An 18,459-nucleotide genomic window follows, 5' to 3' on the forward strand; every position below is an offset into this window, starting at 1 on the left:
CCTCCCTCCCAAGTCAGCGCCTCCCTCCCGAGTCAGCCCATTCATTGCCGAGGTTGCTGCCTGCAGTGTTCAGACAGCATCTCTCTCTTGGAGCATAGAGCGTGTGCTCACAGTTCCCTCTTCTCCCTCCCCTCTGCACAGACAGAAGAGCAGAGAGAGCTGGTCAGTTTCTCCTCATGTGTTGTGACCTCGGGTGCACATGGAACCACCAGGGCCGGTCGGATTGTGGCTTCAGCGGCAGATCTAGCTACATCCTGTATATCATGGAGGGGGTTAGAGTAAGATACTGACCCTCCTCACTGTCTCTCATTGTAAACCTTACACCGCTTATCTGTGCAACAACTTTTCCACTTTGTTTCTCCTATTGCCTGTTATCTGAAATAGGAACTGGCAATTAATCCTCTGTGTCCTTTGTGCTAGTGGAGGACTGTGCTTCTCTACTCTGCTTCAATAAACACGTGTTCACTGCTGCTTTCCTAAATGGTTAACTTTTAACAGCTTAAAGGAGTTGTAAAGTCTCATGGTTTTTCACCTTAATACATTCTATGCACTATGGTGAAAAACCTGTGCTGCAGCTGCCCCCCAGAGCCCCCTTTTTCTTACCTAAACCTGATCGTTCCAGCGACAAACACAGCAGCCCCAGACGCTGTCTCGGGTCCTCAATAGATAGAATGGAAGCCATTGGCTCCTGCAGCTGTTAATCAAATCCAGTAACATGGGAGCCAGGGCAGGGCCTAGTCTTGCTGTCTGCATCAATGGACCCAGCAGCAGAACTTGGGAGCGTGCCCGCACGAGTGCCCCATGGTAAGCGGCTCTCCGTGGGGGCATTTGAAGGGGAGGAGTCAGGAGCGCTGCTGGGTGACCCCCAGTAAAGGAGGATCAGAGCCGCTCTGTGCAAAACCCTTGCACAGAGCAGGAAAGTATTACATGTTTGTTAAGGGAAAAAAAACTTTACAATCACTTTAAAATCTGAAGGCTGGTGCTTCTGGCATCAATGGCATTTAACAGGTGTGCAGGACAGGTATGATTAGAATGCAATGGAGACAGGCACTGGTGGGGCTGAACTTGGTACCCACTTTTAATGTACACAGAGAAGAGAGCGAGCTAAAAAAAAAAAAAAAAAAAAAGGAAAAAATTTGGAGCCTAACGAGGTAGGGGTGTGGTTTACAGATGCCAGGGCATGTCTTAAACAGGAAGGGGTGTGGTATTGACAGGAAAGGGTGGGTCATATTTAAATTAAATTAGAGGGTGCACAAGTTTAGTCAGGCCTAGGGCAGCACAAAACAAATGCACTACTGTAAACACACATAACCCTGGACAGTCTGCAGTCTAGGGTTGTACATCTGTGCGTGTATTTACACAAGTACCGACTTATACACACACACACACACACACACACCTGTAATTGCTTTCTATGGTGGCTGTTCATGACAGCTCTGGCTCCCATTGAAGTTTTTCACAGGTTGTTGGCCCATGCATGTTGTATGGCCCCCCTGCGGCAAGAAGCATGAGCCCCATTTTGTTTGCATTGAGTAAAGATAGTATGGACAAGCCAGGAAATGTGTCTGTGCCCATTCACTTGGACGATTAGACATGAACAGCAGCAAGAGACAGCGTATTGCTGTGTCTGTGCTGACAGAAGGTTGCAGACAGCTGTGGCTGTTCAGCCTCTACAAAGCAATGTAGCCTTGAAGTGGATGTAAACCCAATTTATGAAAATTGAGCTGGGCACATATCTACAGTGTTTTGTTATCTCCCTTCAAAGCACCAAGTTCCATAGCTGTCTCCTGCTCCGTTCTTCTGATAACCTTCCTGGCAATTTCATCACATATGGCAAAAGCAGCCTGAGTTTTGTGTTGGGGAGGATGCTATAAATAGATTAGTAGAGCCCTGAATTATTCAACGATCAGCTCTGAAAGCCTCTACCTACGAGGAGAGGCTGTGTGTGCGCGCGCGCCTTTCCTCCAATCAGCTGTCTTGGCTGTATGCCCAGACTTCACTGCTCTGTTGAACAGGAAAAGAAAATCTAACATGATCTGAACTTTCTAACTAGTATGCTAAAAGCTGAAGACAGCAGATATACATTTGTTTCATCTCTGTGTATCATCTGAGGCTGTTGACTTCACTGGGTATATGTGAGGGTTTACATCTACTTTAAGTGGATACATTATCTTCTTTGATTGTTTGAAATCTACTAGGAGCGGGTTTGTTTTCAAGCCCAACTCCACAAAAAAAAAAAAAATTAATTCAATAGTGCGTTATGCAGTTCTTACTTTATGCTCTATTGTTCCTGTCAAACATCTTTGTAGGCTATCCTGCAGTGTCATCGAAAGACCGGGGTTTCTCTTATGGGGAATAGTAATTTCCTGCTTTGGGAATCACTGTATGCTGTTCGCTATACCATTGGGGACTGCACCCCACCCCCCCCACCACCTTTGTGTACACCTTCTAAAACTGTACTGCTGCTGAAGGCTTCACCACTGCCAAAAGAAAAAAAAATGTCCACATTAACAAAGCAGTGACGAGGAAACCTGAAAGAAGGGCCAGCTAGCCGCTCAGCTGTCGGCTAATTGCCAGCTCCTTTCTCCCCACAGTGACTCATCTGTTGATGATCAGGCTTGTCAGTCCTGCCTACTTATGGCCCGTACACACGATCCGAATATCAGACGAAAACGATCGTCTGAGGAAGAGTTGTACGATTTTCCGATCGTGTGTACTAGGGCTGAAACAACTAATCGATTAATCGATTTGATTAGTTGGCCTGCATATAGAATACATTACTCGTTTTCATATCAGGAAATACAGTGCAGCACACATACAGCTCAGTACACCATACATGTCAATAAGTGCCTGAGAATTTGTGAATGTGCAAGTGTGAGGAGCAATGCCTCATGGGACATGTAGTCCTGGGAAGGAAGTGAGTGGTTCTAAAGGCAGAGGTTTTATTTTTATTTTTTTTAAACCTTGCTATAGCGGGCGCTCTATACTATACTTTGCAGCTTTCTATTGAGGCACTCTGAAGGCAGGAGGAGCCAGAAGCACGGGGATCTGGGCTGCTCTGTACAAAACCATTACACAGAGCAGGTAAGTATAACAAGTTTGTTTAAAAGAAAAAAAACTTTAAAAACTCTGTGCAGAGAAGATCAGCATCTGAACCCAGAGAAAGTGGAGGTAATATAAAGCATTACAATTACTGTAGTTGGTTATTTATATTTACCTCTGCATATGGATATTTAAGAATAAATTGCCTTTTTTTTTATTTACATATTAACTAAATTGTACACCACACTTTTTTTTTTTTTTTTAAGATTATCCGATTAGTCGATTAATCGAAACAATAATCGACCAACTAATCGATTATGAAAATAATCGTTAGTTGCAGCCCTAGTGTGTACACTATTTGAGAGCTGATCACGACAGTTCATCTGATATCATTTGATCAGACAAGCACAAAAGTGTTCCTCGTACGATGCCAGATCAGTAATCAGTAGTCGTCCGAAAATACAATACAAATACATTACAACACGACATCACATCCGATTTTTTTTTCTGTCGTACGAGAATTTAGAACTTTAATAACCTATTCTATTACTACTTGCGACTATTAACCACTTACCGAACGCCGCATGTAGATATACGTCGGCAGAATGGCACGTACAGGCACATTGGCGTACCTGTACGTCCCTGCCTAGACGTGGGTCGGGGGTCCGATCGGGACCTCCGCCGCTACATGCGGCAGTCGGATACCCGCGGGGAGCGATCCGGGATGACGGCGCGGCTATTCGTTTCTAGCCGCCCCCTCGCGATTGCTCCCCAGAGCTGAAGAACGGGGAGAGCCGTATGTAAACACGGCTTCCCCGTGCTTCACTGTGGCGGCTGCATCGATCGAGTGATCCCTTTTATAGGGAGACTCGATCGATGACGTCAGACCTACAGCCACACCCCCCTACAGTTGTAAACACACACTAGGTGAACCCTAACTCCTACAGCGCCCCCTGTGGTTAACTCCCAAACTGCAACTGTCATTTTCACAATAAACAATGCAATTTAAATGCATTTTTTGCTGTGAAAATGACAATGGTCCCAAAAATGTGTCAAAATTGTCCGAAGTGTCCGCCATAATGTCGCAGTCACAAAAAAAAAATAAAAAAAATAAAAAAAAAATCGCTGATCGCCGCCATTAGTAGTAAAAAAAATAAAATAATAAAACTATCCCCTATTTTGTAAACGCTATATATTTTGCGCAAACCAATCGATAAACGCTTATTGCGATTTTTTTTACCAAAAATATGTAGAAGAATACGTATCGTCCTAAACTGAGGAAAAAAAAATTTTTATATATGTTTTTGGGGGATATTTATTATAGCAAAAAGTAAAAAAGATAGAATTTTTTTCAAAATTGTCGCTCTATTTTTGTTTATAGCGCAAAAAATAAATGCCGCAGAGGTGATCAAATACCATCAAAAGAAAGCTCTATTTGTGGGGAAAAAAGGACGCCAATTTTGTTTGGGAGCCACGTCGCCTGCGCAATTGTCTGTTAAAGCGACGCAGTGCCGAATTGTAAAAACCCCTTGGGTCATTTAGCAGCATATTGGTCCGGTCCTTAAGTGGTTAAGCAAAAAAAGTTGTACGATCGGTCGTACGATATTCGGAGCGTGTGCATTAAGGCGGAGGTCCTCCCATAAAAGAAAAATTTAAAAAAAAAAGCCAAAAAGGCTCCAATTTAAAAAAAAAAAAAATACAAATAAATATGTTATACACTTGCCAGATCGTCCTAATCTGCCACTACCTATTCCGCTGTGATCTCCTATCTTCTCCCCTCGCATTGCCTCCTGGGAAATGGGGCACGGTCTCCTGAGACCCGTGTGTCCCCCAGAAGGGAGCCGTCCATCCACAAAGCGCTGCGCATGTGCATTAGGAAACGGGCAGTGAAGCCACAAGGCTTCACTGTTCGTTTCCCTTAGTGAGGATGGCGGCGCCAGCACACAATCCGGAGGATGGATCTGCCTTGGGTGGCCGACATCGCGGGCAGCGTGGACAGGTAAGTTTGCTCATTAAAATTCAGCAGCTACAGTGTTTGCAGGTGCTGACTTTTACATTTATTTATTTTTTCCGCTGGACCTCCACTTTAAGCCTTCCAGTTCACTTGCTCTCTGCCTTTGCCTTGGTCAACATCACTGAGACCATCTCCTGCGTTCCTGTTGAAGACTTTGCTTGGCTGACATCCCTTCTGGCTCCTGATCCTGCTTGCTGTTCTACAACGTTCATCTCTGGCTCCCTGACCTTTGGCTTGTCTGAGTATCCAATTTGGTTCCTGAACTCTGGCTATGTTTTTACTAGACTTACTCTGTTTATCTTGTTATTATTAATCTTCAAGTGCGAGTTAACTGTACATTGGTCTCAGTCTGATTCATGGTTTCTGACACCAGCTGAATGTAAACAGTACAAAAGAAAGACTTGGTGCAAGAGGATCACGTAACCACGTCTTAAAGTGGTTGTAAACCCTTACATATACCCAGTGGAGTGACTGGCCCAAGGGGATGCAGAGATTAAAATAAAAAACCCCTCCTACATCAGTTGCGACTGTTTGACAGTCCGGATGCTTACCCCAATAGAATCCGTTAAGATAAAAAAAACACTTCTGCCTTTAGAACCATTTTGAGGCCTGGTTCACACTGGTACAATTTGAGATGTCAAATTGTATCTCAAATTGGCGGCATTTGCCGGAAATGGTACCGTCCTAAATCGGTGCGACGCCGCATCTGTGGCGCTGCACCGATTTCAAAAAGTAGTTCCAGTACTACTTTTTGCGATTTCGGGCCGCGATTTACATCTGTGCAGAAACCTGCACAGATGTCTCTGAAATCGCAGGAGTGAAATCGTGCGAGTTCAGCTGAACTCGCAGCAAAACGCCCGCAGCCCAGTGTGAACCTGGGCCAATTCAGCTTTCTGTGTCAGGGTGTTAACTAGATTTGGTACTCTTTTAGACTTCTTTAATTGTACTTTTCTGTTGCCTATCCTTGTTGTACAAGCAGACAGTGCCTACTACACAGAGAAAGCCATGTTTACCGTAATAAACGACATACAATATTTAATTCAATAATGTAGCATGGCAATAATGTGAAATGTTATGCAATTTTGCAATGACTTAGCATATATTCTATTTCATACAGAAGTTTATCAGCCATGTTATAAAAATGCTCTTTTAAAAGTATATTTATAAAAAAAAAAAAAAAAAGGTAGTGAAATGTAGAAACAAATATTTGAAATAGCTACTATATTGTAAAGCTGGTCCCTCCACTATTAGGCCAATTCACAAGCCACCTGTTATCAAAAACAGCACAAACCGTAAGCAAGGACAAAAAGGTCACAGCAATCCTTCAGCACCCATCTCTATCCCATCATAATTAATGATACATAACGGCAGTGCCTAGCATCACAGAGGTCACTCGTTACTCCCAATAGTACAAATAAGCACCCATTTCCACGTTACCCCATCAGTGACAGAACTGCGTGCATGCACAAATGTTTAAAGGGGCTTAAAAGATATAAGGATAAAAGATAAGATAAAAAAGCAGCTTGGAAATTCACTACTCTACCCAAAAAGGGGAAGCTTTGCTCATCTGACCCTCCGCCACAACCCCCCCCCCCCCCCCCCCCCCCCCCCGTTTGGCACCTTCTCTGGGGGAGCATGTACCTGGTTTCGACAGTCCCCCTCCCCCCGCAGCCGGCCCATTCACAAAGCACAGCAGGTTTCACGCACTAGCAGTAGAAAACAGACTGAAGCCGCACAGCTTCACTACTGGTTTCTCTTAGCCAAGATGGTGGCACCTGCATCCAAGAACAGATTCAAGAATCAGCTGGGGCGAGGACAACGCTAGATGCCTGGACAGGTAAGTGCACCAATAGTAAAAGTCAGCAGCTACAGTATTTGCAGCTGCAGTGCGAACTGTCAATTTAGTTTTTTTGGGGGGGTGAGCATTATCAAAACTGCTCTGTAATAACTCATCCTTCAGTAATATACACCAATTTCTTAAAAAAATTTAATTCTAAATTTGAAAAAAATATAACAAAAAGGTGTCAAGCATGAGTAAACCCAGCCAGGCCATTTACAACCAATGTCTTTATATACCCACGTCCACCAAGGCTTTTGCACAAATCTACTGCTTTTGTCTCAAACATCTCCCACCATTATTATAGAGAGAACCACAGACATAAAGAAGCATATTGATTGATACTTTATACTCTCTCCCCTCCAGAACTGTAATTTAATTCAAACATTCTAAACGGAAGTCAATTTCAAATATCATTATAAATGACTTGGGAAGTAAATGCCATGAAAAAAGTCGGATCAATTATATCCCCAAGGAGACAACTTCCAGTTCCACTACTCCACTACAACTTCACTGTCCCTATTCTGATCTCAGCGCTGCCAATCTTCTGCAGACACTTTCTTTATATATGCACTCGCTTCAGCATGAGCTGTACATCATTGCACTGGTTTGGTTTCCTGATGGTAATGTGTGTCAGTACCACTGCTGCCAACCTCAACCAATGGCCCACGTGGCAAGGTGACAAAAGTAGGAAATACAATAGGGCATGGGTGCTCAACCTGTGGCTCTCCAGCTGTTGCGGAACTACAATTCCCATGAGGCATTGCAAGCCGCTGACAGGTACAAGCATGTCTCCCAAAGGCTGAGGCATTATGGGAATTGTAGTTTTGCAACAGCTGGAGAGCCACAGGTTGAGCACCCATGCAATAGGGAGACAGTTACCTTATAACAGGAAGTGCCTACACAAGGTTCACTGAAGCAGGATCATGAAATGTATCAATGAAAATTTCAGATCCAAAACATTCGTAAGAGGATTGGATTTATATCCGCCTAAAGTTATATTACTGCGTGACGCGATAGATGCGACCGTCGGAAGACTGTCAATCAAATAGGAACGCCCAGTCCTGCAGCCCATACCCGGAAGCGGCGGAGAAGATGTATCTCTAAAACGGTAAGTACGGCTTCAATTTTTAAAAAAAAACACCCGATTCCCATTGACAAAATGAGCATCAATCTAATGTTAAAAATTAACATTTCTGGGTGAACCTCCACTTTAAATACAATTATTTCTCCATTTTGTAATTTATTTTCCCTCTTTTTTTGCATTAGAAGGTGATAGCCCTACGTGTATCCCATTGCCAGGTAATGGTGATGTGATAAAAGTATTCACATGGGCAATTTTAAAAAGGGCCCAGTACAGTTAGACACACAGGTTTTATTTTTTGTAAATGCCATTTCTCCCAACTGAAAAAAAAAAGAAGCTTGTGTGCGTTTTTAACACTGATTTTCTCTTAACACGCCTAGGTGTGTTCAGATGTTTATTTCATTGGCCACAATTTTAATTTGAAATAAAGTCTAAAGCATGCGTTTGGCCATGTTTAGCCCATCTGGGAGGAAGGAGCCGATACATTATTGAAATGTCACATCATGGTGGAGCTAAGCAGTGAGTTGACTTCTCTAATATTCAGTCCCAGTTTTTAGCCATAACACACACTCATTGGCTGCTTCATCTCCCACTCCCAAACCACTCTAGGGTCAGTAAGTACTGTGCAATGGACTTTTATAGTATGTTTTTGCTAGATGAGGCATTTCTATTCAGTGCATTTTTGAAGCAGGAAGGGTACATTCTGTATTAAAATATATGAATATTGTGTTTGCTACGCGATGCATACTAGCTCATTATGCCTTTGTCTTGCAAGGGTTTTTTTCTGAGGTTTACAACCTCTTTAACCACTTAAGCCCCAGACCATTTGGCTGGCCAAAGACCAGAGCAATTTTTGTGCTTCGTCACTGCGTTGCTTTAAATGACAATTGCGCGCTCGTGCGACGTGGCTTCCAAACACAATTGACGTCCTTTTTTCCCCACAAATAGAGCTTTCTTTGGTGCGACAATTTTGAAAAAAAAAATTGCAATATTTTGTACTTTTTGCTATAACAAATATCCCCAATTTTTTTTTTTTTAAACCATTTTTTTTTCCTCAATTTAGGCTGATGTGCATTATTCTTCATATTTTTGGTAAAAAAAAAAAAAATCTATCTCAAGACGCGTACATTGATTGGTTTGCGCAAAAAAGTTATAGCGTCTACAAAATAGGGGATAGTTTTATGGCATTTCTAATTATATATACATGTTTTGGTGGTGAACTGCGGTTTTTATCATGACTGCGACTTTATGGCGGATACAGACACGTTTCACACATTTTTGGGACCATTGTGATTTTTACAGCGACCAGTGCTATAAAAATGCACTTACTGTGAAAATTACACTGACAGTGAAGGGATTAACTACTAGGTGGCGCTGAAGGGGTCAAGTGTGTCCTAGAATCACTCCCTATTAGGGGGAGGACCAACCAGTGACACGTCACTGATCACTGTTCCCGATCACAGGGAACAGTAGATCACCGACGTGTCACTAGGCAGAACAGGGGAATGCCTTGATTACAAAGGCGTCCCCCTGTTCTGCCTTTGCTGACCGCAATCATTGAGTTCTCGGGACCCGCGGACGCACTCAAGAGGCACGTGCCCTCTGAGTGGCAAATGTACAGGTACGCCCATTTGCCTGCCCGTGCCATTGCAAGTGGTTAAGTGAGTCAGGGTGGTTTTACCCTAAAGGCAAAGTAAGTGGAGATTCACACAGTAAGTCCAAATGACAATTTCTTCTCCCATACATACGTAAGTGACAATCTGATTTATTAACAACTTCTACTGGAATGCCCTAGGGAAGATGTGTTCATCCACCTAATAGCAATGGCCTTGTGAGCCGTGAACAATGTTTCCTGTAGGAATATTCTGGTGCAGCAAACACATTTCAAGCAGTTAATACTACAGGATTTTTTTTTCTATTCTGGAGAACAAATGATAAAAAGCCGATGGTTGTATACACCCTCAGCAGTGTCATGTGGTTTGCACCAACCTTTGTAATGGTCACTTCTGCTGGACAGCTTAATCTGCTTTCAAATGTTTAGAAAAAATTATATATATATATATATATATATACACACACACACACACACACACACACACACACACACACAGTTACCAAGAAACATACATGGTTTTACCATAGGTGGTCCTAAAAGGCATTATATACCTTCCTACCTGCACAAGCTGTGCATTGAGCATGTCATTTTATCGTGTTATTCGTTGCCCTGTATTCATAGCCTATCGTAGAGTAAACCTTCACATCCCTGTATCGGCAGTTTGTTTGTGTCCAAAAACAAGGTTAATGCAACCTCTGTCTGCAGGCTAGGAACTGACAATTCCTGTGAAGATTGTATATATCCTACAATCCCCAATTCACTCAGTCTAATGTTATACAGGTGAAGGTTAATATGTAGATCTAAAAACGGCCATAGGTAGGCATAGCAAAGAAGGAAAGAGCGGAGTTATCGTATTACACACAAATCACACTCTCACATTTGTGATGCAACACATTTAACTTTTTAAACACTTACAGCAACAGTTGTGTTTCTTTGGGGATAAAGGTTATACATAAAACGCTGATCAGTAAACGCTCCTGTCAGTGGGGTATAAATATGATAAAGAAAGCATAAAAAAAGAAAACAAATGCAGCCATCCAAGCTGCAATCTATAAAAGGTTTTCTTTTAGGTTAAATACTGCTTTACACGTTTCATGTCCTTCAAGCTTCAAACCAGAGATCTTACTTTGTATTGGCCTATAGGACTTTGTAGGATGTAGGATTTGTAGGATGTTATCACCATCTTCAAAAATTCCTTTGGTGATTAATTTATATCAAGTTTAGTAAGCTCTCAGTTATGATTTTGACAATAGAAGGGCCACAGCTATTCATGGCTGCCCACACTGTTTAGCAGCAATCACTGCAGGTACTCCCTGACTGTGCAGAAATCCATGCATAGCTGCATACACCAATGACCTGTCCATATAGTGAACAGGGCCGACGGCTGCACCTAGCCGCTCAAAGCAGCAATCAGAAGATTCCTACCGCTGCATTTCACACCAGCCTAAATCGCCAGTGTGAAAGTAGCCAAAGTCCAACATGCCACCAAACTTATGCCAAGCAGTGCCTAAACCACGATCCTACAGCTTCAGTTTCAACACCAAAACAAAATGAATCATACTGCATGAGCTCACAGCCAACTGCCTTTCTGCCTTCCAATTAAAAGCTTCAATACTTCACTGAACCCAAAAAGTCAGAACTTTTAATATGCATTCCAGGTCAGATACACCAAATTTACTAAAACCACTGGATCAGCATAACAGTGAGGCAATTCACATTTAAAACAAGAACATCTGCAATGACAGCTTTCATATTCTATCTGCAAAGGCTTCCTGATTTATATCCATTATCGAACAAGAATCTACAACTTTTCAGGAACAGAGATCAGATCAATGTTTACTAAATGACAACTGCTTTAAAATACATTTTGCAAATGTTACCAAGGTCATATTTTCTGTGGCACAAAGAACTAATTCTAATGGAATCAGCCAGCTATTAGCCATTGAAAAAGTTATCGTATGACGAAACGCGTCTGGGTTACGGCGTGCAGTGACGTCATCGCGTTTGTACGAGGAGGAAGGGCTCCTATCCATGCCGGCCGCATTTGTTTCTTTTATGCTGTTATTACATTTTCATGGATGTTTTAGAGGTTTTTGTCTGTGCCGATTCAACCACGTCCCTCCGTGGATGAGTACATAAGGATCTGAGCTGTATACCCGATTCCATCCCGTGTTGTGCCCATGCTATCTGGATATCCTGTTGTGGATTGCATAATAACGCTGTTATTTACCTACCATCTGGTAAGCCTCTGTCCATGTGGTGGTGGCGCACTATCAATATCGGTGCACCGGGTGTTGTCTGTCACAAGAACATTATTAACTTTTGGACTTTATATTATTTATTTGTGTTGTTCACAATGGACTTGAGTGTCATCAACTAGATTGGCGCAGAATTTTTTCTTTTCCATATATGCTTGTGCTTTGTCACGTTTTTTGCTGCCTATTCACATATTTACTTATTTTGATCACAATTGTTTTGGTTAGCGCGATTTTTCTTTACGTAGCTATTAAATATCATTACATTAAAAAAAAAAAAAACAACACTTTAGATTGTCATTAACAGATTCTGGTAACATGGTACCTGCCTCAATTCACAATTATTGCCATGTTCTCTGCATTCCAAGAACCATGACCTATTATTTTATAAAACACGGGGGAAAAAAAAAAAAAAAAAATATGACACTATTATAAAATATTGAGGCCTCATGTATACGGCTGGTAATAAAAACGCACATTTTTGCGAGTTTAGACTTTTTTTTTTTTTTCTGTATTTCTAAAGTTTTTAATGAGAGATCATAAAAAATAGTATAATATATCTGATACGAGTTTTATAACAATTTCTTGTGGTACAAAATATACAGGTTGATATATTGCTATGGAGATATGACATATTAAAGAAAAAGATCCATATTTATTAAAAATCCATGTCAATTAAAGCGGTAAAGTAATCCTATGTTATGTCGATAGTAATAAGATTTACATATAAAGAATTCATGTAAAGCAGATGTGAGGTAATAGTTCTTTTGTGTTTGAAATATCACGAGTATATCACCGCTGAATTAATACTACAATACTAATCATATTGCCATCCAAATATATTCAAGTTACCTGTTGATAATACTCTTACACATATTTGTTAAGAAGAAAATCTTAATAAAAAACAAAACAAAAAAAAGGGAAATAAGAGGTAGGAAGGGTAAAGGGGGGGGGGGGGGGTACAAGGATTCCGGGGGCATAACTACTTGTATAAAGTAATAGTGTAACCTTATGAGAGAGTGTCTGTTACCATGGCAAGAGTACTCAAAAGTTAGTAGGTAGACTTAGGAGTTTATTTACGAAAGACAAATCCACTTTGCACTACAAGTGAAAAACACTGAAAGTGCACTTGGAAGTGCAGTCACTGTAGATCCGAGGGGGATATGCAAGGGGGGGGGGGGGGGGTTGAATCAAATTGTTTACGGGTTTGAGAGTCAGGTCTTAAATTAAAAAAAAAAAAATCATTGCCGGGTCTGGTGCAATAGAACATTCAAAACATTTGAGGCAAATAGAAAAATGTTTTTCCAAAATGTTTGCACAATGTAACATCTCCAACATGTGTGTGCCCTGCTCAAAACAACCATGAAAACAGAGGCCTGGGTGGTCAGGTGCAAATTTTGCAATTCTAGCAGGGACCAAATACCAGCATGTACCTTGTATACAGTTTCATGCATTACAGTTACAGCCATCCTATTTGGCAAGAAAGATTTGGTATTGGACTATATTGCAGACCATTCTATATTATTGATAATACAATCAAGATCTTGTTTCCCATTTAGCAATATAGGATGATGATTTTGCCACCGATTTGATAAGCATTTAAGAGTAGATTGTTGAAATACGGCCCTTAGTGTGTGGGTCTTTCATACACATATGTTTAAATTTGGAGAGATTGTTTATGGAATCATCAGTCCTTAAGAGGCGAGAGTAGAAATTTTTCATTTGACGGCAAAATACTTTGGATTGTGGGAGCCCAAAAGATTCACATAATCCTGGGAAAGGACGGATTGGATGTTGCTGAAACATGTTATATAAGCGTGAGATACCTGCCTTAGACCAGGCCTGAAAAGTTCTAGGAGATATCCATGCTGGATAAAAGGGCAGATTTTTGTGAAAAGAAAGGAGTGGATAAGTTGTTGATTGTAGATGTGAGATTTTGTGTCTATCCCAAACAGATAGAGAATGTTTAGGGATTGGATTTTTTAAAGTCTTACAATCTACAGGGACAGAACCATAAGATATTATGCATGGAAAGAGGGTCACAATCCATTGCCTCATTTATTACCAACAGCGGAATCTCTATAAATGGAGTGATATTTTTTTACATTTTTCTAGCTAGCCATGTAATATAATGAAAAATTAGGAAATCCTAAACCACTTAATATTTTGGGGAGGTATAACGTTTCTCTAGGCAGCCTTGGTTTGATTCTCCCCCCCCCCCCCACCCCTTAAGTACATTGTATTACCTTTTGTTGTACGATTCTTAAGAAATAGGCAGGAACATATATTGGGAGGACTTTAACTAGGGTTTAGGAAGATAGCCATTTTTATTATATTAAGTTTTCTGAACCAGGAGGGTGGATGGGCCATTTCAACAGCAAGCTTGTGGTTAGTTTCGGCAATGCTGGATAACTGGCAGCAGATAAATCTAAGAAATTGACAGTGAGCTGGATAACTAAATAAGGGAGACTATGTTTAGCACATTTAAAGGGCAACAATTCTTGTACAGCTAGTTTCTCATCATTAGTTAACAAAATGTTCAATTCCATCGATTTCTGAACGTTAACTGCAAGACCCAAAATGGTTGAGTATTTCCTTAATATAACCATGAGGTTGGGGGCAGATACTTGTGGCAAAGACGAGAATAAAAAGGATGTTGTCTGCAAATAAACAACTTGTGATGTCATCCACCCAATTCTATGCCTGTTTCATCCTTATTCTTTGTGCTAGAGGTTCAATAAGCAAGGCAAACAGGAGTGTAGAGAGTGGGTATCCTTGGCATGTCCCCCTCTCTATATTAAATGTCTCAGACTTCCAACGGGTAAAGAAATCTCATAAGAAAGCAACCTTCAGTCACCGGGTCTGAGGATTGAAAGCGACTTCTCTTATGCAAACTTTGAGGCTCATTTCTTCCTGATGGGGTAGATGATTTGCCTGGGGAACAAGATGTCGATCTTTGGCCATGTGTCTTCTGAATCTTGTGTTGAGTTTAACAAATGCATGTCTTGAAGAGAGGGTTTGTAGGTCACTTTTCGTACGACATATACATTTGAAGCCTTGAAATGTGAAACGCACCAAAAAAGGGAAAACCCCACTGATACATTATTTGATCGCGTTGCAATATTTGAAGCAGGGGTTTTTAAAGCCCTTCTTTTATTAATAGTTAGTTCGCAAAAAGTTGATAGGCATGTCCTTAGAAAGTTCGAGATTCTTTATTTCTTACTGTGGGCTAATAGTTGTTCTTTTGTTTGGTAAAAATGGAACTTGGCAATGATATTGCGGGGTGGACCTTCAGGTTTTTTGGGCGTTAGGGCTCCATGAACCCTGTCCATTTCTAGACGCTCAACAGGGAGAGCTGGTTGCAATTCCTGAAAAGGTGCCATCATTGCAGCTTGTAAGTCAATTACAGATTCAGGAATACCTCCAATGTGCAAATTGAAGCATCTAGCATAGTTTTCATAGTCCTCCAGTCTCGTCTGTAATATTATAGTTTACCTCTAAGATTTTCAATCTTGTTGAGTAACTCCGGGTATAGTTTTCAATGTCATCTACTCTGGTTTCAATTTCAGACATGCATTGACCCAGTTCCCTTATCTCCTTGGTGAGGCTAGTTGTAATATGGTCTGAGGTGCGTTTCTATGCTTTTTTGAAAAAAAAAAAATTCTATTTGTTTCAACATGGCTGGGGGAGCCAATTCATATTGAGGTGTCCTCAAACTCTGCTTCTTCTGAGAAAGCCTGCAAGTGTGTATTTGCCTTTAAGGTATTAGCAGCATTACAGGACAATTCTGAGGAGGGCGGCTGTGGCACCATTTTAGCTGTTGTGTGAGGCAGAGCGATTTTGGCTTCATATACGACGAGAACAGTCAGGAATGAAACCCCCACTTACAGGAATGCTGTGGGCACTGGTAACTGAGCTTAAGGCGGGCATGCTTGCTCTGCTTGGCACCGTGTATGCACCCCCAGGCATTTTTATTTTATTTTTACCTCCCCTTATCCTGTGACTATGCACACATTAGCAGGGGAGTTTAGAGGACATCCTAAAATCTCATTCAGGAGAGGGAATTCTGACCACACAAAAAAAAAAAAAGCGCTCAACGCTAGGTGCGTTTAGCGCTCAGGCATTTATTTCAATGGCCAGAATAACATTTTAATTCTGGTCAATGAAATAAAAACCCAAACTTTGCTAAACTCTCCTAAACTGGTTTGAAATAATGCAGCTTTGGTGAGTTTATAATGCGGATTTTTTCCTGTTAGGAAAAACAGCGTTTACAAGAAACGAGCATGCACGAGGCCTAACTAGTACATTAAAAATAAATGGAGAACAAACAAATAGTGCAGTGAATTCAAACAAAACCACTCACCATCTCCTGCAGGCAAGCCCCGCTCCTTATCCTCACATTTGTTGCATTCACTGAAGTACAGCAGCAAAAATATATCCAAAAAGACCCAAACCAGCGAGGTGGCCAATACCACCTTAAAATAGGCCAATTTTTTCATAGCAAGGGAAAAAAATAAAAATACAAAAGATTCTACTGAAAAATGATGTTGCAAAATAAGAAATCAAGAAACCAAGATGCGAGTGTCATCAGTCTTTCACAAACTGCAAGAGAAGAATAAGAAAACAAAACATCAGGAGAGGCAAAAATGCAACCTTTCACATTAAAAAGAATCTATCACATATAAAGCAGACTGAAGAAAGAAATAGCAGTGAATACAATTCAACAGTTCTGACAGCTTGTATTAAAAATGAAACAGCAGCATACACAGTTGAAATACATGTTTACATATGTTTACTGTACTCACTGCCAAAGGATTTGTTAATGTGTTTAGCCATATTTATGACTTGAACACCTCAATCACACTGCAAAGATAGGAAGATCACTCTACTGCCATGTAGGAGAATTAACCAGCAAACCACAAAAAAATTGATTTTTGTACTCACCGTAAAATCCATTTCTCTGAGTTCATGGACGGACACAGCTAACCTTTGACCTTAGGGTTATATCCGCTTCCTTCCAGGAGAGTTAGGCAGAAAAAAAAAGCACTTTAAGTGTTAACAACACTTTCCTCAGTGCAGCTCCTCCCAGGGGGCGTGGTTCCCCGGGTATAACCCACACCCTGCTCTAGCAGCCTCAGTTCGTAACAAGCAGTACAAACAAAAGGAGGGGTGGGTGCTGTGTCCGTCCATGAACTCAGAGAAATGGATTTTACGGTGAGTACAAAAATCCTATTTTCTCTTCCGTTCATGGACGGACACAGCAGCCTTTGACTTTGGGGACGTCCCCAAGCAGTGTCAAAAAAGGGGTGGGAAAACAACACAGCAAACCAGGTTACACGCCAAACAAAACCGGAGTTACTCAACGGAGGAACTACAATCTTAAACTGCCGCTTGTAACACCTTGCGGCCGAAGGAGGCATCAGAAGATGCACTCACATCCACTTTGTAAAACTTTGAAAAAGTGTGGACCGACGACCAGGTCGCTGCCTTACACACCTGTAACACAGAGGCTTGATGCTGGAAAACCCAAGAGGCACCGATCGCCCTGTTCGAATACGCCGTAACCCGAATGGGAGGCGCCCGCCCCTTCAGAGCATAGGCCTGAATCACAACCTGTCAGATCCACCTAGAAATGGTGGCCAACGAGACTGCCAGACCTTTTTTAGGACCAGCCACCGACACGAACAGTAAGTCCGACTTCCGGAACGGAGCCGTAGCAGATAAGTACACTCGTAGGGCCCGAACCACATACAGGGAATGTAAAGTGGCCTCCTTCTGTTTTTTCGGCTGAGCACATAAGGATGGAAGAACAATGTCCTCATTAATGTGAAAAGCCGAAACGACGTTTGGGAGAAAAGACGGCAGAGGCCGCAGCACCACCTTATCCCTATGGATGACCAAGTAGGGAGCCTTGCAAGACAAGGCCGCCAGTTCAGACACCAGTCTGATCGAGATAATTGCTACCAGAAAAAACACCTTTTGTGACGGAGTCAACAAGGGGATCTTCCGAATGTCCTCAAAGGGAGCATCCCGAAGCACCGAAAGGACCAAATACAAGTCCCATGGGGGTAGTGGATGGCGCACCGGAGGGGCCACATGCCGGACCCCCCGTACAAACGTACGCACCAAAGAGTGTGACGCCAATGGTCGCTGAAAGCAAACAGCCAGAGCCGAAATCTGGCTCTTAACCGTACTTAAGGCGAGAGCCTGATCCACTGCCCGCTGTAAAAACAGCAGACTCCTGGACACCACGTATTTACGAGGGTGTCATTTCATCTCCTCACACAGAGATGTAGGCCTTCCACGTACGATGGTAAATCCTACATGAAGTACACTTCCGTGCACGCAGCATGGTAGAGACCACCGAGCCCGATACACCTCGGCCATTCAGTTCCTGGCTCACAACAGCCACGCCGTCAAAGCCAGCGACTAAAGCAGGGTGGAAGATCGGACCCTGCGACAGAAGATCAACTCTCAGGGGTAGACGCCAGGGGGCGTCTGCCACCAGACGCACCAGGTTCGCGGACCAGGAGCAGCGCGGCCAATCTGGGGTGATCAGGATTATTGGAATCCCTCCGGCTTCCACTCTGCGCAGCAAGCGGGGAAGAAGCT

General features: G+C 42.1%; 1 protein-coding gene across 2 annotated transcripts in view; it reads right to left on the reverse strand.

Moving 5' to 3' along the window:
- Positions 1-18,459, reverse strand: part of GALNT1 (polypeptide N-acetylgalactosaminyltransferase 1) — a 229,675-nt gene that overhangs the window by 194,414 nt on the left and 16,802 nt on the right. For both annotated transcript variants that reach the window (XM_040353475.1, XM_040353476.1), the window contains exon 2: positions 16,211-16,449. In XM_040353475.1, the coding sequence (XP_040209409.1) occupies positions 16,211-16,346 (136 nt within the window). In that variant the 5' untranslated portion in view covers positions 16,347-16,449. The remainder of the gene's footprint in view (positions 1-16,210; positions 16,450-18,459) is intronic.

The sequence above is a fragment of the Rana temporaria genome, chromosome 5, assembly GCF_905171775.1.
Source record: "Rana temporaria chromosome 5, aRanTem1.1, whole genome shotgun sequence".
NCBI classification, from domain to species: domain Eukaryota; kingdom Metazoa; phylum Chordata; class Amphibia; order Anura; family Ranidae; genus Rana; species Rana temporaria.